General features: G+C 43.8%; 1 protein-coding gene across 1 annotated transcript in view; it reads right to left on the bottom strand.

The window, feature by feature from the left end:
• Nucleotides 1–1,537: 1,537 nt before the first annotated feature.
• HEG1 (heart development protein with EGF like domains 1) overlaps nucleotides 1,538–24,313 on the bottom strand; it is a 35,809-nt gene continuing 13,033 nt past the window's right edge. Inside the window, exons 6-21 of the mRNA XM_042877722.1 lie at nucleotides 23,946–24,278; nucleotides 22,804–23,112; nucleotides 21,762–22,079; nucleotides 20,941–21,243; nucleotides 20,056–20,382; nucleotides 17,637–19,007; nucleotides 15,916–16,035; nucleotides 14,690–14,784; nucleotides 14,312–14,370; nucleotides 13,788–13,948; nucleotides 12,385–12,519; nucleotides 9,845–9,887; nucleotides 9,697–9,734; nucleotides 9,094–9,181; nucleotides 8,097–8,271; nucleotides 1,538–7,260 (exon numbers count right to left, since the gene is read on the bottom strand). Of these exons, the coding sequence (XP_042733656.1) occupies nucleotides 7,111–7,260; nucleotides 8,097–8,271; nucleotides 9,094–9,181; nucleotides 9,697–9,734; nucleotides 9,845–9,887; nucleotides 12,385–12,519; nucleotides 13,788–13,948; nucleotides 14,312–14,370; nucleotides 14,690–14,784; nucleotides 15,916–16,035; nucleotides 17,637–19,007; nucleotides 20,056–20,382; nucleotides 20,941–21,243; nucleotides 21,762–22,079; nucleotides 22,804–23,112; nucleotides 23,946–24,278 (4,025 nt within the window). The 3' untranslated portion in view covers nucleotides 1,538–7,110. The remainder of the gene's footprint in view (nucleotides 7,261–8,096; nucleotides 8,272–9,093; nucleotides 9,182–9,696; nucleotides 9,735–9,844; nucleotides 9,888–12,384; nucleotides 12,520–13,787; nucleotides 13,949–14,311; nucleotides 14,371–14,689; nucleotides 14,785–15,915; nucleotides 16,036–17,636; nucleotides 19,008–20,055; nucleotides 20,383–20,940; nucleotides 21,244–21,761; nucleotides 22,080–22,803; nucleotides 23,113–23,945; nucleotides 24,279–24,313) is intronic.

Genomic DNA, 24,313 nt, shown 5'->3' with positions numbered 1-24,313 from the left:
TCTGAGGAGTGACTGAGGGAAGCAGGGTTGAGAAAGAAAGACTGAGGGGAAACCTGGCTGCTCACTACAGCTACCTGAAAGGAATTTGCAGAGATGTGGGTTTCAGTTTCTTTTCTCAGGTGACAAGTGATAGAATGCAAGGAAATAGGCTCAAGTTGCATCAGAGGATATTTACATTGGATATCAGGAAGAATTTGTTCACAGAAAGAGTGGTTAGGCTTTGGAGCAGGAAAGTGATAGAATCACCATTAGAGGTACTGAAGAGATGTGTGGGTGGCTGTGGCGCTTATGGACATGGTTTAGCAGTGGACCTGGTAATGTTAGGTTGATGGGTGGATTCAATGATCTTATGGGTCTTTTCCAACCCAAATGATTCTATGGTTTAGGACACACAGCATGGATGCATTCAATGATCTCAGAGGCACTAATAAGCAAATATGAAATGGGCAGGACTGTTGAGTCACATGCTTGGCCATAACTGCAAATTTACCCAACCTCACAGTAACATAACCTGTTCTTTTGCTTAAGAGATACCAACGCCACACAGAAAACAGATCAGCTTGCAATACTATTACTGGTAACAAAATAGTAGCACTGTAACATGCCTTTCCTTACAAATGAACAGAACATCATTTGACAGGATTAACCATGTTACTTTCTCCTTTTATTTTCCCACTGGAGTTTTACTAGAAAAGGAGCAGGCATATAGTATAATTCTGTACCATATTATTGCAGAAAGTAGACTTGAATTTCAGGGTGCAGCAAGAAACTATGTTCTAGACTCACCATTTCTCTGCAGATAGCACTAGTGCAGCTGTCTGTATGCAGAGTCCTGTGACACTAGTGTAAAGGCAGGAAAATCTTACCTTCTGTGGATGCTTGCCTCTTCATGGGTATTGGAAGAATCAGATGTGGTTTCAGATCACCCACCTAGACTTTGGTCGAGTACCTTGGTCTCATTCGATTCCTGTCACACCTGAGTGTTGTACTTCTCTGGGACTTAATATAGAATGATTGCCCCAGATTAACAAGCCTGCCAATACTCAGGATGCTCTTCCACACCATGTCTCTTTGCAGGACTCTGTGTTTGTCTGGATACAAGGGACCAAGCTTTCTCCTCGGAGGAACGCTCAGCTTTATAGTCTTCATGGTTCCCAGTGGCTATCAGTGATGTGGGACTGACCTCATTGTGGTCAAGTTCCCTGTCCTTGCACCAACGTCTCTAAAGCTTTTCCTTCCCTATTTTCACCAATTCCAGCATTTCCAGGTCAATGAAAAATTAAATTGAGTAAAATTCTTAAATTAAACTTTGAATGGCTCAGTACTATGGAAATAAACATATCAGCACAGAAGCAAGCACAACTCTGTTTAGCACAACTAATCTGAACATATCACTTTCCTCTTGCTTTTCATTTTAGTTATTCAATCACCAAGCACCACTAGAAGAACAAAAGGCTCTAAGATTTCTTCAATCTAAAAGTTGCACATGTATTTCTTCACAGGGAAAACTTTAGACAATAAAAAAGCTGAGACATACTAATATTCATAGTTTTATTGTATCTTTTTATAATACTGACTAGAACGCCAGATTTAATAATATTGGATGCAGGTATAAAAATAATCCAATCCTTAAAAATTATATTTTGCTACTACAGTACTGTATAATTAGTAGAGGCAGAAAATATGATACAACTTTAAATAATACTGGTTTGGAGAAAGTCCTTAGAACCCCAGCAACTTGGAAGCGAACATTCAGAGCTGCATAGAAGGAAGCACAACAACGGGAAGAACATGAAGCAGGCTGGTAGAGGAGGCACAGATTAATGCTTAAAGTTCACCTTTTCAAAGAGACCTTGCTAAAGGTGTGCATTACTACCACGGTTCTGAAAGCTGTTAATGAAATTGTGATGACTTTACATATAAAATTTTGGTTTCTGCTAGGAGAACATTCTGCAGAATGTAACAGGGCTTAAAACAAATGATTGAGTTGAATAGAAATTATTACATGCTTATTCTGTTTTGTTGTTGTTTCCTTTCCTTAAAGTAAGTTAATCGTACTGATGGTTTTTATAACAGGCACATCAGGCAAATTTTGTGTTACTGCCCAAGAAAAAAAAAATGACCACTTTTACCAGGTTCCGCACATGTGGGGTTGTGCAGATTTGGGGCTACTTACCCAAGCAAAACTCTCATCCCTTCCAGCATTTTACCAGAATGAAGACCAATAGATTTAGCACTTACACATGACTTCTGAAGAACGTCAGGCACCCTCTCTCAGTTTTCCATCAACAAGGATATTATCACACAAAACACAAACCACATTGGAGAGGTGTTATCTCAAGCATGACCTTACAGTACAGAACCCTTTCAAAACTGGGAGATCTTGTTTCATTTCTGAAAGCACAAATATGTGAACTGACAGGTAGTTCTTAACTGTGAATGCACGAATCACCTCTACATCCCTGGAGATCTTACACTATGGGAAACAGGTCAGCTGAACAGTACAACGTCTTCTATGAAATTCACATTCATTCTCTTCTCAGAAAGTCATTTCAGATCTTGAACAACCTGTTTGTTCAATCTTACATAATACAGGCTCTGCTACAGTAATAAGGACATATGAAAAATAAATATGATGTGAAAATGTAGCAACAGTATCACAGGAATGGGCAGAACACAGAGTTGCAGGAACACATGGCATACACACAAGTGACCCTGACAGGGAAATAATTCAGACCTAAAATACTTCACTGCAATATGGGAGAGTCACCATCCCAGTCACCAGAGTGGATGCTGGATTGGGTCCTTTTGTGTAAAGAGGAGAAAAGCAATAGTCAGCAGAGGAAGAACATGTAAATAAAATACATCTATTCTTGTTAATTTAAGGAAGAAAACTAAACACCACCATGAGAAAATGAGAAGTCCAGATAGATTTGGAATGGATGTGGCCATTTACCAGCATTAGAGACATGTCCTGGGAAAGCTCTTTCTTCACAAGGCTACAGCAGTGTCCAAACTCATACTGCTGCTCTGTTAAGCCTCAGCAAACAACCTTTATAAATATTGGCACCATTCTGCAATTGCAAACACCTCTCACTAAATTCATTTCATTGCTATTTTTAGAAAGCTTTTTTTTTTTTTTTTCCTCTCCCTTTTTCTGTTGCTAGCAGTGCAGGCAAATCAATTTAGTGTCTCTGTAAATGACCACAACAAAGCAACTTTCCGGGATATGCTGCAATGAAAACAAGATTCATTGCTGTTCTTTTATCTAGTGCTATAAACACAGGGTATAGGGCATCCAAATACCCCTTTCCCCACATTCCTCATACAGTCAAATTCAGTGCTTTGAGGTTTCAATGGTGTGCAAAAGAACACTGGTTTTGCAGTGCAGCCATGCACTGGAAAGGGCTGGCCATGATGAGCAGGGAGCAGGACAGGGATGCAGGAAGGCTGCAGCATTCCTTTACCCCTCCCGTCTGCATTGCTCTGCTCTGTTCACTCTGACTCAGTCTCCCAGGCTGACTGCTGAGGGGGTATTTCTGTGAGCAAGGGCTTCTCTCAACACAAGTGGTAGAGCACTGTAGCAGCAAACAGGTCTCCTACATCCTTTCCTGTCGTCAGCTGAATTAGCACTTTTTTCCCCAAAGACTCCCCCCCACACCACCTGTGGGCCCTTGCTGACGGCTCACCTGGCTTTACACAGCAGCCAGAAACACAAAGAGATTCTTTGTCAAGTTGGTGTCATTTTCTCTCCTTTCCCCACACCTGGCTGAGTCACTTGCAGTCTCCTAGCGTGAAACCTGCTACTTCCATCTTGCCCTCTGCAATCTGGGGCGCTAAAAGCAATCTAAACAGCCTGAGTTGCATTTCCTTATGCATCCTAGGAGGAGTTAGGTTCTAAACACAGGGGCACCCACATTCGAAAGCAGGCTTCAGGGAGTGATATTCCACATGGAAACTCAAGTCCAACAGGATTGACAAAAGCCAAAACCGCTGCCACTGCTTATCCTGCACAGGTAAGTGCCTGCACTGACCTTAGGGCTGGCACCTGTCTCAATCCTTTCCCCCTGAGAAAGCCATAGAAGGTTCTGGCAGGTCAGGAGAGACCCTTTTGCTCCTCCTGTGAGCTATGCATTGAGTCACATTTGTTACCAGAACTAAAAGGAAGCTGCAATGGACTAATCTCATAGTAATTTCCCCGACATTTACTTGCTCTGGCAGATAGAATTTCAGTGCAATAAAGTTTGCTCTCTGGGAAAAAAGCCAGGGTTTGCAGTCCTCACTCAGAAAATCCTTCTGACTTTCTCGAGACCCATTCATTTCATTAAGAAGAATTTTAAAGATCATTAATAAAATGAATTCTGTGATCTCAGTTAGGAATAGTCCTATCACATTTCCCACTCAGCTCACTCGCAATTTGCAATTTGCTGTAAAATGACAGATTGAAGTTTTGCTCACATAACCCATATGCTGCATAGAAGAATCAATCTGCATTTGTCCTTTGGTATTTCACACTTTGTTCTTTGCACCTGGCACACAAAGGAACATTTAACAGCTTTCAAACTAAACAAGAAATTAATTATAGTAGGTATAAGCAAACCTTCACATTCTTTCCTGTCTGAGTGTCATGCAGTTAAATCCTACCATCATTGCTGTGACATGCTTATTTTTTTGTTAGGCTGCTTTAGCAAACAGGGAAAATCCCAGTGCTCATCTATGTGCTCTGGATTTACATCTAGCACCACGTTCCAGCTTTCTCATTCATTTGTATTAGAGACAAAGCTTTCACCTGTCCCATGGAGAAACAGGCCCTTCTGTCCTAGGCCAGAGCTAGTGTTGGGTGAAAGAAGCAGTTCACCCTCCTAGGAATGACCCCAGTAATGCCCTCTTTGAAGAGCCCCAGAGCACGGCAGGGTCAAGGCCTTGGTTCACACCACCCAGTGGACCTTGTGCAATTAAGATATTGGCTAGTAACCACGAGGAGAAGAACATCTTTCTCAATTTGAAAACACAGGGAACAGTTAATTCTTATGCTTTGCCTGTTACTCTCTTTTGGATACTATAACTGGAATGCTCCTAAAATATAGCTCCTTCAGCAGCATAAGCATGCATTCATTTCCACCCTACATTTGAGACAAGCCTGCAAATTTGATTATGGATTCAGTCACGTGCACTATGACGATAAGATGATGTCAGTGCAGAGCATACTGCCTCTGGCATCCATAAATATCTAGTTTTTGCAAAATCACACCCTCCCTTTGCGTAGCTGCTGCTCCCTTTTGGTAGGGAACACAACAGAATACAACATTTGTTGAAAGTGCTGAAAGGGCTGGGAGCTTCCCAGCACCACCAAGACATGAGTATTGCCATGTTTACCCCTGGCTTGCCTTCAAGGACTAGCCACATCACACATCAGCCTTGGAACTGCCCTTCTCACCAGGGGTCAGGCACTTTGGGGACATATGCTGCAGCCCTCAGTGCTTCAGAGCTACTTACTGAATTTAACTGTAGGCACTGTGCCTTTCTGAGCACTGTGTGGGAGAAAGGAATGTCAGATGGTACATGCCCTTCAGTGCAGAGATGGTGGGTTAATGGTAGGGAACTGTGCTATCTGATATGTCCATGCAAGCGGCCATCCTGAATTAAAAGCATGATCACACTGAGGGTAAAGGTCTGTAGTGGGATCTTGTATCTGGACAAGGTCTAGATGGTCTAGGTTATCTTTTCAGTTAAGATAAGCAGGAAATATACTTTATTAATAAGAGCTCTTTCAACACCCTACTCCAGAAAGAATGAAGTCAATAAGCTTTTGATCTGATCTTTAGTGAGGAATGTAATAACTTACATTCTTCAGCTTCTGCCAAAGCGACTAATATGAACTCACACACCTAGCTGAGGAAACCTGCCCAGTTTGAATCACCTGAAACTAGAACAGAAGAAAGCAAAATATTTTGATGTAAGTGATCTTTGCGGTGCTAGGATTGAAAGGATCGTGTTTCTCTCTGCCCTAAATGCAATTGTCTAATGGAGAGCCTTATTTTCCAGTGGACTGTAAGTTTCCACAGTTCCCTCTGAAATCAAGGTGGGCTGTGAAGTCCTGAAAGCTATGTCCCACCCACAGTGCCTAGATGCTATGTTCCACCTGCCTAGCCAGGACCACAGCATTATTTATTCTTCCAACATTTCATCCAAGAAGCAGGGTGAATTCCCTGCTTATGTTTTTCTTCCTTGTGAGCAGCTATTTTACATCACATTTATGTTTTTATAGGTCTTTTCATAAGTAAACATCCTGTTAAGCTCCTATACAGAAGCATTGTGATGATGTGTAGCAGCACCACTTCTGAATCAGGCTGGCTGACAGAAAGACAACATACTCACACTCTTCCCTATGTACATAAGTTCTCAAAGCAGCACCCACGACCACCTGTGCCTACTTCCAGTTTGAATTGCAGTGGTATGACTAATTTGTCCTGCTTCTCAAAGACAATCCACCCATGAGTTCAGCCGACATTGCCAGGCACCAGGCTGCTGCAGGGGCCTCACCATTTGGAGAACTTCAACAGTAAGAAGGTCAGGCCCAGAGGACAAGCCAGCTTTCCTGTTGCATACAAAGCAGAAAGCAAAGCAGCAAGGAGAAAAGGGGTGGACAAACTTGTCCTACCAAAACCAGTCACACAGTGAATCTTTGCATGAAGGTCGGCCAAGAAGACAAGCACAGTCAACAGTGAACAAGATCTGTAAACAAAACACTCCCTAGTGGTATTCAACACAGAGTGCTGGACACAGTTCATCCACCTGTACTGATCCATGCTTGCCATGTAGCGTAAGGAGTGAAGAAGCAGCACAGAACAAAACCAGAGTACACACGAGCTTCCACCTGAGTCTTTTACTGATGTGCACCTTGAGCCATTCACTTCCTTCTCCTCTTCCTCTCTGCTGCTCAGCAAATGTAACCATTCCTGGGGGCAGCAACACTCAGTATGGAGTTCAAAGACCATCCTGTTAAATGGAAGAGTAAGACTGGTGTGGGCTGAACTGCCAGGGGACACATTGTACCTGGGGATCAAGGGCCACAAAACTGTGTCAATCTTCCAGTCCCTCTCTGTTCTGCTAAAAATAGTCTCTTCTTCTGGCTTCATCACTAATAAAGGATGGATTGTATTGTCCAGGGTAGATGCATGAATGTCGAGATCCAGGCAAACCAGTGTAGGGAGGATAAAGTCCATTTCTTTCCAGTTCTGGATTTCTCAGTCCAGTTGGCTGTATTAGCAGGAAAAAAAAACACCACACAAGTCTTAGACAACTCCTCTTTCAAGCACAGCTTTACTACCTTTCCTACCAGTTGTTTCAGTAGATAGAAGGAACAACATGATCACTAATTTTCTCTAAGACTTAGAATTAATTGTACTGTGGGAGGCATGCATTTCCTGGAGGGCGGTATTCTGATGCAGCTGAGTTTTGACATCTGGCCAAATAGAAGACCTGAAGCTTACCCATCCAGAAGGTTACCTGACTCCACCAAATGCAGTCTAAATGTACAGTTAATTTTTAATCCAAGAGAATTGTGCTAACGAGCTCAGGCACTAAAATAATTCATCTTAATACAGGATATCATCAGAGTTATTGTTATAAGAAATGCTCCCAGAAAATCAGTTTGTTTCCTGCTTTGAGTATTATCTAGAAGTGCTTTTCTCTCATTTTCCTTCATGCTGTGTAAAGCAGTAAAATTACTCTGGGAAAACTTAAAATACAAGCCAGAAAAGGAAAGTTTTGCTCACTGCTCTCGTCCCTGGAAAGCAGAAGCTCAGTAAGTGTGATTTGTGTGAACTCCTGCAATCTTCACTCACATGAATAACCCCTCCTCATCTTGAGATCCTAGACATTTTCCTAGCATTCTTTCAACTGACACTTTTTTGTGATATTCAGACACATATAACAGCTAGAGTTCACATAACTCCCAACGCCTTGCTGTCTGTGGCAGCCATTTGCTTTGCTCTTTTGTTTCGAAGGAAAGGGATTTATGCTTCCAAAAATAAAGGGATGTTTCTTTGCTATGTGAAATACAAAAGGTTAAGATTTAAGCTGTGGATAGATACCGAGTAATACACATCTGTCATCTGCAACAAGTTCTTGGTGCTTCCATTCTCCTGCATCTCAATGGTCTCTCTGCCCCACTCTTGTGCTCGGGGGTTCTTCGGATACTCGGCATATGGTGACATCTGGAAATCCCCACTCTTGAAAATAAGTTTACTTATGTCATTTTTATTCTTCCTGTTTAGAAAAGAATGAAGGAAAGTCAAAAGTTATAACTAATCCTGATATAAGATCCTCTCCTGTTTCAGTTTATGCCTCTTGTCTCTTAAAAACATATATTTAGAAAGAAAGAAAAATGTATGTGAGCCCCCAACTATTCAAGTTCCCAAGTGCCTTCTAGGCACTATGTTACTTCCTAAGAAGGAAGAACTGGAAGCTGCCAGTCTGAACGCCACAGAAAGCCCTTACATCACCCCCCATGTTGTAGGAGCGGACTTCGGTAACATCTCCAGTGCAAAGAAGATTTCTCTCCAGGAAGGCACATGGCCTGCCAAAGGCCAGGACCCATGAGAAGACCAATCCATCCCCACAGAGTTCTGCAAGCTGGCACCTGGAGGTGTAGTGACCATCATATCTCCTGGCTGGGCCTTGCTCCTCACTCAAAGCACCAAAGGATGCTGTGCCTACTACCAGTGCTACATTACTGATCCATCCAACTGCTGACTTCAGAGAGCTGTGAAATCTTAGATTTGGGGTTAAAATGGTTGGGAAGAGAGTGTTACTGCAAGGCAGCCCTTTTTCATGGTTTATAAATCACAAAGCACAACTATCTCAGCAGCACACCTTGCCTAGTTGAAAGCTGCCTGCTGGTACAGGAACTAGGTGTGCACGTGTGTGAGTCTGCCTGAGAGGGAGACACACATGATGAGAGCAGGTGCAGGAGCTGTGCTTGGAGAAGGACCTTGAATGCACTCCAACATCTCTTTACAACGGCCCAGCAATTCTTCCTGTTATCCAAACTCCTCCTTTCTACCTAGCCTGCATTTTTGGAGGACTTACCGGCAGCAGGTGACTATCAGCGCTATGCCCATGATAAGCAGCAATCCTCCTCCCGCAGCTGCAATCACCACTGTAATGAGTTGATATGCTAGGGGCAGGAAAGAGAGAGATCTGCTTAGAGACAGCAGTTTGGCCATAAATATTCATGTATCACAGTTCTCATGCAAGTGGATTAACTGTTTGCTTCCTGCCTTCCTCCCTCTGTAATTGTCATCTGAAGCAAATGGAGCTGGGGGTCTCTCACTGAAGGAAGGATGGGCTCCTGTTGCCAGGACTGATTCTCTGCACTGATAAATCAGGATAGCACAGACAAACTTTCATGGATTCACTCTGAATATCTCACTTCAAAAGTGTGTACATGCTATCTTGGCAGAGCATCCATGGAAAGAAAATCTCCAAGGAAAATACTGATCTTGTTGGCAGATAATATCAAGTCAACTTTGTCAAATAAATATTTTGATCAATAAAACAATTTTCGACAGACAGTGAAGAAACACAAAACCTGACATGAATGATTTGTGCTTACTGTGCTTTAGGCATAGTTATTTGCAACCATTTGTTTCAAATTTCCCCCAAATGAAATGACTGATACTTGGTACTTACGGTTCCCACAGTTGAATCCCCCTAAGCCAAATGGGCAACTGACAACAGAAAACAAGAGGGAGTATCAGCAGTTTGCTTGTGCCAACAGGTCACCAAAGCAGCACTAAGAAGGATGGTGGGGTAGGAGGGGGCAGAGCGCTCACCATACCTCACACAGGTCTCATTTTCCAGCTTGTATCCATCTTCACAGGCTGCCAACACAACAGAGAAGGGCCATGAGCACCGCACAGTGGTGCAGAGGAGGCACTCACATTGCTGCTTCCCACAGCAGCTTCACCCCAACCAGCCTCTGGGCTGACAGTGCTGGTGCAGCAGGAAGCTGCGTGCTCTGATGCTACATCATCCTCTGTTTTAGGCAAAACACTGTGCACTTAGCTCACCTCCCAGCCTGCCATAGGGTGGGCAGCAGGTAAAATAATTCACAACACAGTCTCTTCTTGCCCAGCTGGGAACTCACTGCACACCTGCATTGTTTCCCAAGGAATATCAGTGTAAAAAGTTTGCATGTGCAATTTTGTCTGCTACAACAGGCTGGCAATATCCTAATAAACCAGAAGAGACCACTAGTGTTCTAGCTGGACTCAGAGCTTATGGCTCTTGCAACACCAGTAACAAGCAATATCAGTGCCAGCTGGGAGCAATGTGACTGTGACCTCTCCTTCATAATACAGGTCAGAGAACTTCCCTAAATTCAATTCCAAATTGAATTGGGTTTCAAATCAAATAGTTGAAGTGGAACTACGTTTCACAGAACCATCCAAGCTTGGTTTTAATATTTCCAGTGACAATCAACCGCAACACTCAGTCAGATGTTCACAAAGTTAATTTCCCCAGCCATTAAAAATATTCACCTTCTCTCTGGTCTGCATTATCCCAGTGTCAAATTCCAGCCTTTGGATGGATGTTTTCTGGGTTGGAAAAGCTACATTATCACATTTCTCCTTCTCACCATCAAATCACCCTGCCTGCCTCTGCCTGTGCACCCTGCCCTGTGCAGTCCCATTGCTCCTCCTGGGAACATTCTCAAGCACTCCCCAGGTGGCAGACAGAGCAGAGCAATACTTGGGGTCACATGGTGGTGCTCCCCTCCCAGCTGCCCCCCAGCCTCCCATGGGAGGCCGGATGGGGCAGCACAATGGCTGTTTCCCCTTTGCAAGTACTTAATGGGAGTTAGCACTCCATGTCTGCACAACCCACAATGAGGGTCGGATGCTTGGGAGACCACAGTTCCTGTTCAGTCAATAAGAGGGCAGAGATTTAAAAAAAGCCTGGCATATTATGTGCTATAAATATCAAGAGAATAGCTTAGCTTTTAAAAATGACTTTAAAAACCCTGTTGGCCTGGCTTACCCAAACGGGGACAGTGATGCTGACAGGCTGGTACATTTACGTCACTTACAGCCTGTCAGGCATTTATCTTCACACCACCACTTGCCAAGGGTCATGGACAAGATGAATGGTCAATCCCCAAGATTGGTGGGCATCTCAGCTCCCCATTGCTGCCCTCTCTGCCTCTCAGGGTGGATGGAGACAGTCAATATTTCCTTAAAAAAGTCCTTCTTCCAACATACAAGTTGATGGAAGGAAGGGAAATACAAAAGGGTATTGCCTGGAGATGTAGAGAAGAGGAGAGGCAGGACCATGACCCAAGAGCCAGGGATGTGCATTTCAGGGATGCCCATCCCAAAGCCCACAGCACATTCATTATTTCCAGACACACATGATAGAACCATTGAATCGTTTGATTTGGAAAGGACCTTTGAAGACCATCTGGTCTAATCCCTGCAGTGAGCAGGGACACCTACAGCTCCATTAGGTGTCAGAACACCATCCAGCCTGACCTTGGGTGTCTCCAGGGACAGGGCATCCACCCATCCACTCTGATAGTTTCAGAAATGACAAAGCATCTGCTCCTACTTTAATATCAACCCTGCTGATACTGCCAGAAACAATATATAACCACCATTGCAATTATTATTGATAAACTGGATTAAAAAAAATTAATTAAAAAAACAAAAAATAAAAACCTGGATTTCCTAAGAAGCCCTGCAACAACTACTGCAACTAGGAAATGGACACCCTCATCCTATAAAACTCACTCTGACTATTGGCACAAGGACAAAGGCCTTGTTTAAGATGTAGCAAAACAAATTTCATGATCTGAGGAGTAGCTAAAAATAACATAACCCTGAAGCTTAAAATTTCTATTAGGAACCTAGTTTAAAAATAAATTCATAACCATTTTCAGATACTTGCTTATTTAAAAAATAGTGAAGATGTATTGATATAAGCTCGTGAATTTAAAGCAATTATCTGAAGTTCGCCGAGAGTTCAGACAAAATCAAAACAGGCAGAGCTACACGTCATCTCTGCTCTGTGCCACTGAGCTGAAGCCCAGCACGGTCAGCCCCCCTCCTCCCTCTTCTGCATCGCTGTGACTCACAGCATGCTCCAGAAAAGGATAATATTATTCCTAGAGAGAGACTGCACCTCCAGCATCTGCTGAAAAGTCCCCTAGCTGACTAAAGGAACTTGAGCTCCTGATATCTATTTTTAATATCAAGCTTCTTGCACACACAGTGATGTGCACGGCACACAAATACACAATCACTGCAACTGACACAAAAAGATTAAGCAAATTCAGGCAAAAAAAAAAAGAAAAAAAAAAAGCTGCATGAAGTGCAATACCTCTGCAGGAATGGTCCATTTTATTGTACTTGAAGTACCCGCTTTTGCACTGGCAGAGTGCAACCCCATCGAAGTCAGTGCACTCAGAGGTCTCCTTGTCACATTTAGGGTCCTTCTGCTTGCACAAGCTGCCAACTGTTGGGAAAACGCAGCCAACATCAGCACAGTTCTCTCTGAACACACCAGCATGCATGCTTGCTTTCCCCAGGCATTCCATTCAGCTCATTTCATCTCTCTTTCTCACTTTTTTTAATAATATTTGTTCCATTTTGAGATGGTCAGCATCACATTATGCCACAATTTCATACATATCTACCATCTTTTGTACAAGCAAATTGAGTGGGGGGAATAATAAATATTTCAGCTCAGAGGCTGGAAGGGAAATTAAAAAGAAAAATTTGTTTTGGCTCAAGCAGAAACACATCCTCCCCCTGAGACAGTTCAGCAAAACCATTTTTAAGGTTATATCTTGCGAAGCATTTTGCTCAGCCCAAAAGAGCTTCTTCCATTCCAATAGCAAGCACTGCATTTTCTTCACTTTTGAAACAGAGTTGGTTCTTTCATTTATAGTACTTTGAAGCAATATTTTACCTTTAAAAATCAGGTCTATTGGCATGAGCATTCAGCAAAACTGGGAGTGAACAATGGAAATTGTGTCACACGATTGTGACACAATGGAAATTGTGACACAGTGGAAATTGAGCCTATGTATTTTACTGGGAAGTAGAATAACTGTAACCAACAAATGAAAGCATATGAGAAGCAGGAACTTCTATGGGATGTGTGTCACTCACTTGGAGCTCCCCTTTTACACCCCTCTCCCATAATTTATCATAATTTATCCTTGGATCTGTACTCGCACACCAATAGAATATATTTCTTTCTAAGTTTTTGAACCTGAGTTAACCACTGGATATAATTTTGAGCTAGCTCAATAAAATGATTTAAATTAATTCAGTCTACAGTGCTGAGTTGTGGCTTTCAAGTATGGCATATTTAAAGCCTGGACATAGTCCTGTCCAGCACTGGCAGCCTTCTCCAGACACCTCTGACCTTTGGCAGCCAGAAGACTTGGGAGAGAGGTGGTTCTTGGTCCAGAAACTTGTGAAAAAAAGAGTGATCCATTTTTATATCCCACCACTCCTGGCCACGTGGGTGGAATAATACATCTCCAAAAACCATGCAGATGTGACTCAAAGGGACATGGGGTAGTGGGCATAGAGGTGATGAGCTGATGGTTGGACTACATGATCTTAGAGGTCTTTTCCAATCTTAATGATTCTGTGATTCAATCTTAAGATTATTCCTGTTGAAGTGAGATGGAAACTTGCAGAGGAATGCCAGAATCTTTCTCTCCACTTTCTTAAAGGACCCAACCCAAACAAATCTGCTGTGCTGCTTACCTCTGTGGAGTGGTTTCAGGCTGGAGATGAACTGGCAAGGGTCAGGAGGAGATTTGCAAGCCCGAATGTAGCTTTTCACGGTGCCGACAATATCATAGAAAGTCACGTTGGATGCTAAAGAGAACGTGGATTGCACTGAAACATGCACAACATTTGCCTCCCTAACAGAAAACAAAACAAAACAGCCCTGAGTACCACGGGTCAGTCTGATTTCACGGTTAGTACGTTAGCAACCTGCTAGTTATTAGTGCAAGCAACACTTAACATAGACACGATATCACACACATACTGAGAAAGCTGTCTGAAGCAGCAGATCTGTGGCTGCTCAGCAAACTGTCCTCAGTAGGAGGACTGGGATGGATGGCCAGGGTGCAAAGGGATTTCCAGTGCCCCATGCTGCTGCTGGGCTTGAATTCATTAAGCACAGCACCAGTGGGTCAGACTCAAAATGTGGACCTCTAGCTGAACAACCCAAGTATTCACATGGCTGGCACCATTCCTCACTCTGCCTTGTGGCCACTTACCTGGTGGCTTTGACTGTGGAGTGGTAGTATCCAGGCAAGCCTGACAGAGAGGCGTTAAGCTGAAAAGAAGAGAAGAAGAATTGTTGGAATGGAGCAGCACAGCTCCCAGTAGCACCCCTAGCCCCAGGACACCCCAGGGTGGTTGGACAACCTGGATGGTTCAACAATTAGAAAGGCTAAATCCAGGCCAGAGAGCCTATATAACTATATATATTTATATATATTTATATATATATAAATATAATATTATATATATATATAATATAATAAATAATATATATATATATAATATATAATATATATATATATTTATAACTATAAGGGGAGTGACACATGAGGACCCAAGCAGTGCTGCTGCCACCACACAGGGACACTCACCATTGTCAGGATTTCACGCTCCACTTGCAGGAGATCTGCATACTTCCCGTGGGTGACATTAAGTTTCAGGGGCACCTGACCGATAAATATTCTTACTAAAAAGGAGAATAAGACAGGTGAGTTGGAATACGTGCCTCCTTTCTGTAAACCAAAACTAAGCAACACTGACTCATTTAACACAGAGAGAGATGGGGAAATTTAGTGGCAAGATGGTTTCGGGTGCCAAAGATAATTTATAGTAATTTGGGGTAAAGTAAAATCTTTTTCCCCTCTCTCCAGTGCAAGGAGAGCAAACCAAGTCAAGATGAAGCAGTGGAGAAAGGACATTTTCATTTTTTAAACTGCTGGACAGAATGAGCAATGATGTTTGAAAGGAGGCCTGAAAGATGCATTTTTCCATGCTCAGAATTAGATTTGATTCATGGCAACAGAATGCAATAATCCAACTTGTCCAGACTCAGAGAGATAATATCCCTAAATCTTGTATTAAGTGTCATGAGATACTCAGTGGAAATGAGAACTCAGAGCTCAAGTTTTATGTTCCACCAGAAAAACAAATACAGTTGCAGATAACGTTGTAAAGCTTCCAATTCTTTCCCATTCTTTCCCATCTGCAGAGCCTATCTTCACCACAAATTTTGTATCAGACGGCTCTAATATAACAGCTTCTGGTAGAAATGAGACTGGAATCACCTTCATGGTATTTACATAATCTGCCCATGGCCCAGTCCAAGGCGTAGTCAAAACAACTCTCTAAATTAGAAGCTGACACATTCCTACAAGAAGAAATGTTTCAAAACACCCTTTAGGGGACACCTCAGCCATGTCGCTCAGCAAAACTTCTATGCCTTAATCCTCACTGATTAAGGGTCAGAAGAAACATCAGCAAAACAAATCCCCCCTTCACAATGAGGCATTATAAGTCCTTGGGATTTGAGCCTTTTAATAGGAAAGGAGGGGGCCAGAATGCAAGTCCCAGATAATAATTGTGCTGCACAACAAATGCGAAAGGTAGGAAACAAGACCTTGATCTTACAAAGGCTTTCACAGCTGCTTAATTCCATACAGATGGCTGAGCCAACTGAAGTCAGGCTATCAGTAAAAGTAGTAGTTGGGAGGTATACTAAGCTCCTGAACTTGTCTGAGCCTGGGTTAATTTATTTTAAAGGATTACAGATCATTATCTCCATCTTTTTTCCCTTTTTTTTTTGCTTTTGTTTTCTTACCTAAATTGCACTTTCCTTTTTCCATCTCATATCCAAGAGGGCACTGACAGACATAGGAGCCATGGGTGTTGTTGCAGGTGGCCAGTGAAGGACAAGGATTGGAAAGACATTTATCCACATCTAGAAAACCAGAAAAAAAGACCAGCCTATAGTTGCAGAATTACAAACATCAACAACTGCTGGGCTAAAAAAGATCAACTTGGCTCCTTTTCTGTGACCCCCTGAGCATTATCAGATGATTCATTGCATCATTTGCACTTACTGCTTATCCTGTTCTTAATTATTCTGCTGGAGCTACAGGAATAAACACAAAACACTTTCTGTTGAATATTCATTCCGAAGCCCTTGAGACCCAGTGTTGATCCATGCTAATATTAACACCCAGCCTGCTTGCAGCACTGCTCCTGTAATCCCAGAGTGCTTTTCAAAGACAAGCAATGCTACAGCTACGGATGGCTGAAGAACCATGCAGCCCTGCAGTGCAGACAGCCCCAACTGACCCCAGCCTTAGGACACACAACACAGGATTATCCCTGCGCTCTGGGCTGTCTGCCCTGGCTACCTAGCACCAGCAAGAGGGTGAGTGGTGCCTCTGATCTAAGCAGCCAGAAACGAGTGACAAAAAACCCATTCCCTTACAGTTGCTTATTCTGTATAATTCCATAGGTATAATTAATACCGAGCAGTTGAGAAATAACCTTTAAATACCTAATTAGTGGTGGAATATACACTACTGCCAGTATTTCACTGAGATTAATGCAGTCGGTATACACAACATCCTACAGTGGCATTAGGGTCAGGCTCCTGAACTTTAAAAACAGAATCGATTTCCATTCGTATAAAGCAGCTCAATACATTTACTTGGGAAGAAAAGGAGCCTGGCAGCAGCGACAAATGAAATCCTTTGTTCTTCTGTGGGGCTTTTTGCTGATAGACCCCTTGCAGTGCACTGCAGTCAGGCATTGCCACCTCTATCCTCCTGCACCCCAAGAGCCTCCTGTCCCTTCTGCTGGGCAGGGAAACATCTGGTCCAACTCCAGTGCAAAGAACAGGGACGCCTACAGATCCATCAGGTGCTCAGAGCCCCATCCAGGATAAGTATCATTATGGATTCAAAGAACACTCCTGGACCACAAGGTAATTAAAAAGCAAATCCAGAATGGTTGAATAGCACATTTCTCAGCTTTCCTTTCCCCGTCTTGGTTATCACAACACACTCAGCAAGACCACGGTGTATAACCTACCAGGAGAAGTGATGGGTCCTCAAGGAGAAATTTATTTAGTGAGATGGGGAGAGAACAACCATAGGTCACAATAGCAGAAAAACTTCCAATGAAAATACTGACTGCTGGCCAGCTGCCTTTTCTCATAAGAGAGATACTGATCTATTTTTCATGACAAATGTAAAGTACATCCTAAGCTTACCCAGAAGGCCATCAGCTTTATTTTTTTTTTTTTGAAATTCCCAAATTCCAGTTTAACATTTCCATCAGAAACCTTCACCAAAATGTTCACTTTTTTTTTTTTTCTTTTTTTTCCCCAGCAGCCCAGCACAATTGTTAAACCTCTATCTTAAAAATACCAGAATGGAGACAGAATTCTTATCCTCAAATCCTGCTGACAGTGGACTTGTCACATACACATATGTAACCCTTCAAAGACCCTCCATGTGAGACCCTGTTGTTGTTGGCCCCGCTGCTGAGCACTGTTAGACACATTACCTGTTGCTGGAGACGTTGATCTCATGCCAGCTGTGCTACTTGATGGCAAGATGGTAGTTGATTTGATAGAAGTCAATGTAGTTGTGCTCACAGTGGTCCTGCTTGTTGGATGGACTACAGGAGGACTCGTAGCAGGGATGACTTGCTTGGTGACCTTACTAGGCATTGTAGTGGTGGGATCCACAGATTTTGTGCTTTCACCAGTAGTATAAATGTGTTTAGTGGTAGTGGGTGTTGGAGCTCTGTGGGTTTTTGTGGTGCTAGCATCACTCAGGGTTGGCTGGCGACTGGCTGGCGTTGTCAGTTCAACAGGTTTCACTGTGGTCACTGCCACTGCAGGGACAATGGCACTGTGGCTTGTTGTAGTTGTCAAGGTACTGAGGGGCACATCTGTGGGCTCAGTCTGTGGGGCATCACTGACTGTGATAAGCAGAGGTGGAGATGTTGCCTTCCCAGAGCTACCCAGCTGGGAGGTAGCACTCCTTGGTGACATGATTTCTGTTACCGGTGTGGCAGCAGACATGGACACAACACGGCCACCGAGATGCTCCATGGGCTCCGTGGGCAGAGGGGGAGACCTGGTCATGTTGAAGGAGGTGTTGTTTTGGAGCTGGTGTGTGCTACTGTGCTTGGTGGTCTCTCGGGAAGAGCTCCCAGCCACTGCAGCTGTGGAGGGCACCCGCCTGGATGCAGTTGTAGCGGTGGGGGTGCTTGCTGGGCCACTGTCACTGGATTGTGAGACAGATGATGCTGATGAAAACAGAGGCAATAAAGATACTGAAGAATAAGATGGGGAAACCAATGAGGAAGTGGGCAAAGAGGATGATAAAGCCTGCAGAGAGGTTGAAGATGCCATCACAGAGGAAGAGAGAGGCTCAGATGGCTCTGATGTTGCATACAGATGAGTTGGAGGTGGTGTTGATGAGAGTGAGTGATGCAGTGATGATGCTGAGGAAGAGCGTGAAGATACTGATGAAGCTAGAGATGACCTGCCAGTGGGCAACAACCTGGAGTCAGTGTCAAAGACAGTTGTATTTTGTACATTGCCTACAGAAGCAGAAGTCAGTGGTTTGGAAGAGTGCACCAGCAATGGCTCCGTTGATGGTTGAACAAAACTGCCATCACTGGATATGTTGTTCTTCCTGTCCTGTGCCACAGGTGATTTCGATGAATCAGAAGGGTTGGAAATTTCTGAAAAAAATGTGGAACTTTCAGAGGAGTCAGCAGAGGTGCTGCTGTTTGAGATAGACAGGAGAGTCCTTTCTCCTCCTCTGGTGTATATGGTTGAAATGTATGTGCCGTCTGTATGAGAAACTGAGGTCCTTTTCTCTCCATCAATGCTGCTGACTGGCTGATGGCTACTTGGAAAGCCTGCAGTAAGAAGACAAAATGCATCAGAAGGACAGGAAAAAAAGAAAAAGAAAAAAAAAGAAAACATTTTAATGTCATATTAAAACTATTTGATAAATATATAAAATGTTCCTGTCTGTAAACTGGCTCATACTAAAAAATAAGAGCATCATCCAAGCATAGCTACTGAGCTACCTACCACTCCTTAGCTTGTTCAAAAATGGTGAATTCTGACAGACATAAGGCACCCAAGAAAAATGCAGGTTTCTTAAAAAACTCTTCTTCCAGCATTGCTTTTCTAATGTGACTGAGCTCTTATCATTCTGTGATATTTTGTGGGAAGCTAAGTAGCAAGTCATCTTTCTCTTTATCTCTCAATTTACAAAACTCATATCCTCTCCCTCTTATCCTCCATTCAAAGCACATCTTTGTTCTTCAGCTGGTTTGCTTTTAGGCACACTGAACTTCATGACTCTATAGGATATTATTGTGTTATGTTAATTTGCATCTTATCATGAACTCATTGATTGAAAATTTTGCAGTCAGGAAATCCTAAATGAGTAGCATATCAACCTGCAGATCATTTAGCATTAAAAGAGAAGTCAATCTTATACTACAAATTTCAGAATGTATATATAACTTCAACAATCACTACAAATAAAAAAAAAAATAGTATATTAAAAAATTAAAAATTTGATTTAAGTCTATAATTGATTCTCTATAACAGACTCTATAATTCATGCTGATCCACAGCATGAAACACTTCTTAAAGGATTTCCCACAAAGAAAACAGTTAGGATGCAAAAAAAGCTTTCCATGGCCATCAGAACAGGAGAGCTTCCCCACTAGTGCCCACCTTGGAGCTTCACCTCTGGAGTGACTGCCATGTCAGTGGGGCCTGGTTTTGAGTCCTCAGCTGTCGGACGCATGAGAACACTTTCCCAAGGACACCCAAGCATGGCACTGAATGTACAACTGACTGAAAGCTTTGCATATTACATAAGCAAATCCAGGACAGCGGGAACATTAAAAACAAACAAACAAAAAAGATGGGAACATGCTAACTTACTTGTGAGATCATTTTGGAAAGACGAATCAGTGAGTAGCTTGGAAGAATGGGTGAAGAGCGTCTCTGTCGCGAGGCCTTCGCTGCCAACCGAGGTGTTGGCCATCCCACTCTGCTCCACTGACACCAGCCGAGTCGGCTCTGAAGCACTGGTGGTCTCAGTGTGGGAAGCAGAGCTCTCTGTGGTATGGGTCAGCACGCTGATCGTCACCGGTGTCCCCTCTCTGCCACCAGCCAATGTGGCTGAACCATATACAAGATTGGTATGGGGGCTGGAAATCCCTTCCTCCATACTTGAGCTGCTTAGCGAGTTATGGCTGCTTCCCACAGCTGAAACAGGATCAAAAATTGGGTACATGATTTTACCATCACAGATGAGAGAATGCTCGTGAGCTATACAGTAATTCTAGTTTGAAATGAAGATTAAGAAAATTGCACAGATAAATACAGGAAAGGTAGATCTTGCATATCTATCACCTTAAATAATGATTTAACAGATCAAGCTTACTTTAAAGGAGGAAGACAATTTAAATATACAGGATACCATATTAGGCTGTTTATAGTTATCAGCCCAGCCCAGTTAGGTTGTAGATGACAGCACGAAGACATAGCACAGGTTTCTGAGACTGCTTCAGTTAATCACCCATAGCTGCAGATACACAATACCAACAAGCTCAACCATGGCAAATACACAATACCAACGAGCTCAATCTTGACAGATATACAATACCAATGAGCAATCACAACAGCTTATAAATATTGCCCACAACACCTGCAACAGCTCTGAACAGTGCTAGAGGGAGGAGCTTCAACCCCATGGAAGAGCCAAGGGCAGGGAAGGGGGGTCGTCCTAATTCAAATGCCATTGAGGAGCTCAGAAAGACTCACTGGAAGGTTCAGCAGCAGAGAAGTAGGTGGACACTCTGGATGAAAAGGTGACTTCAGGCTCCGTGTATGCTGTATGGATGGAGGAGACATGTCTGCCTTCAGGCCACGCTGGGGAAGATGGGATGGAACTGGAGAGGGGCTCCTTGGCCATAGCTGGGTGAGATGTAGGGCTTTCCACCACCATGCTCCATGTGCCATGGTTTGCTGCATCCTGAGATGTCCTTTCCTCATGGGTGGAGAGCATGGTTAGAATGTACGTAGTCTCAGTAGCAACACCAGAAACCTGTTGTCCTCCCTCTGGAACTGCAAAGCAGAGATAAACATACATATATATATATATTCCATTAATAACAATTTTGAGGCCTCAGTGAGGGCCAAAATATGAACATGCCCATTCCCAAAGGGATGAAACAGGGAGAAAGGCAAGCAGCCCAGACAGAGCTGCCTCCGCCGCACATCCTGCAGGTCAGCACTTCTGTCCTGCTCACTGCAGAGGTGTGAGGTAGTGGCCAGGTAGCTCAGAATGCTCTCACTCTTTGAAAAAGACAGGATTTTAAATGCAGGGGGAAAAAAAAAGACACTCTTCAAAACTTGATGTTGAAATATTAAGAGCTGGATGGTGGGAACCCGGTCCTTGGTTTGAGGGTGGAGTTCAAATGGTTGCTCCGTCACAGTCTATATGTGTGGTCTTCAAAAGCTGCTTGACTGTCTACATCCTGACAGGAAAAGCTGAGATTTCAATAGAAAATCTAGCTTACAACCAGAAAGCAAGGGTAGGAACTTGGGTGGGAGACCCTTCCTGGCAAACCCACAAAACCCACCTGAAGAACTTGGTGAGAATGAAGACACTGAAACACCAGGAGGAAACACAGGCAGCGGCTTTGTTGGAAGCTCATCGAGGTCAGCATCATGCTGTGAGACATCTCTCTGCCTGCCTGGCTCTGTCACAGAAGACAGCAGAAGGACCACATCCAGGGAGCTGGTGCCAGCTGGAGCGGGAGCAGAGCTGCCTGCACTGGTGTCTGCCACGGGCTCGGTGGTCATGTTCCCACCTTTGGTGGCCATCACCAAGCTGGGTGTGCTGGTGACAGAATCGTTGGGCAGCCTTCCTCCTTTGGCTGAGGTTGTAGCCCCTTTGGCTGGGAAAAGATACAAATTGGATTTATACACGTTAAAGTGCGAGCAGATGGGTCCACTCTCTTCTATCTCCACCCTCAGGCTGACAAAGTGGGTACAAATATAAGGCGAGAGGAGACTTAAACCTCGAGATGTCTGAGAGGACACGATCCTCCCCAGCCCGAGGATCTGGGGAAAGGCTGCTCACAGGACTGCACCCTGAAGAGGGCACCAAAAACAAGAGGTGGAAGCGCTGGTGTGCTGAAAGTGAAATGTTCCTTCATAATGCCCCAAAGCATTGCCCAGCACCTTCTAGAGAAAAGGAGGCTCAGAGGAGACCTCATTGCTCTCTATAGCTGCCTCAAAGGAGGTTGTAATGAGGTGGAGTTATCTCTTCTTGCAAGGAACAAATGACAGATTGAGAGAGAATAGCCTCGGATTTCACCAGGGAAGGCTCAGGTTGGATATTAGGAAAAATTTATCCACTGAAAGGGTTGTGAAGCATTGGAATAGGCTGCCCAGAGAAGTAGTAAAGTCACCATCTGTCGAGGTACTCATTGTGTAGATGTGGTGCTTAGGGATGTGGGTCAATGGTAGACTTGGCAGTGCTGCATTAACGGTTGGACTCAATGACCTTAGAGGTATTATCCAACTGAAATGATTATATGATTCTAACATCTCCCTCACCCCTCTCCACACAGACTGGAGGCCTACAGGATGAGGCCCCCGAGGACAGAATGAGCTCACCTGTGGCAGAAGCACTGCTTGAAATGTCAAGCAGTGACCCTGAGGAGAATGCAGTAGCCTCAGTGCCACCATCAGCCCCTGCTCCCAAAGGCTGCCCAGGAGACAGGGTCCAGTCTGGAGGGTCAATAGTTTTGGCACCAGAGGTGGAAATTTCTGCCGGACGGACCAGGGTGGTGCTGGCAGGCAGAGACCGCAACGTCCTCCCTGTGCTTCTGGTGGCTGTAGCGGACATGGAGTCACGGGTGGTGTGGAAATCAGTTCTCTTCTCTGTGGCCAGGGTGCTAAATGGCATATGGCTGCTTCTGGAAGCTGAGACATGATAAAGAAAAAAATTGCAAATGCAAAACTGTAACATATATATAACATTACAGATGAACTTTCTGCCAGTAGAACCCAGAAACAACAAGCGCATGTATAGGCAGAAAATAAAAGAAGATGCCAATTTAGAGAAAAAGAGAATTTCCAAAGATGTGACTCCTTCCCGTAGAAATTTTTCTTGTAAAAGATGTGGTTTGATGCCACAAAAAGTGATGTTATGTAGAAACTGTTGAACTACTACACCTTGCACTTGATTTCAGCATTAAGTGATTGAGGGCACCCTATCCTACTAGAACAAACACATCTCTTAACAAGCCTGAAAAGCCTGGAATACAGCTCAAACAGGGCACAATGCTGAGCAGCGAAGTGGTCAGGGAGAACAGGTCATGAAGGAATGGGCTCAGAGGGACTGAATTCCTTCAGCACTACAACCAAGTCCAGGAGCAAAGAACAGAACAAAAGACCTGAGACCACATACAAATTGTCCTGAAGCTGATTTGGTTTTGGGAGGCAGCACAGCCCATGGGGAACATCACAGAATCTGAAGTTGGGTCCCTGGGATCACAAGGACACGATTGAGTCTCCACTTGCTTAGTTCCCATGTCGAAGAAATAGTGATAGCAACTGGAAATGGCAAAGAATTTCGAAATGATTTGAAAGTGAATTTTTCTTGGCCCAAGGAAACTTTCCATATGTGTGCCTTTTCTGTAAAAACACCAAGCCAAACTTTCTCCTCCTTAAAAGCATCTTCTATATAGTTGTAATACATTTTGAGATGTGCAGGTAGAGGAGGATAAAGTAACCATCCTCCTTTTACTCCTCACCTATGGAAGGGCCTTCTGCAGAAGAAGGAGAGAGTGGCAGTGAAGGCTCTGCTTCAGGCTGGCTGGAAGCTGTGGTCTCCCTGGACCCAGGCACTCTGTGGGTCTCTCTTACAGAAGAGGCAGGTGGTGATCTGACCGTGCCTGAGGTCCCAGTTGCACCACTGCTGGAAGCAGAGACTTCTGCTGCCCATCCACTGCTGTTTGTGGCAGACCTCGGAGGTCTCCCCCCGCTGCCGGTGGCTGTGGCTGAAATGTAGGCACTGGTGGCAGAGGATGCTGTGGTTTCTTCCTCTGCTGTTGACGTGTCAGTTGGCTGGTGGCTGCTTCTGACACCTGAGATACAAGAAAACCAGATCTGATCAATGCAT

Source organism: Lagopus leucura, unplaced genomic scaffold, assembly GCF_019238085.1.
Source record: "Lagopus leucura isolate 7727_CA_CO unplaced genomic scaffold, USGS_WTPT01 Super-Scaffold_100019, whole genome shotgun sequence".
Lineage (NCBI taxonomy): Eukaryota > Metazoa > Chordata > Aves > Galliformes > Phasianidae > Lagopus > Lagopus leucura.
Note: the sequence above shows the minus strand (reverse complement) of the source record. Positions and strands in the feature narration are given on the sequence as shown.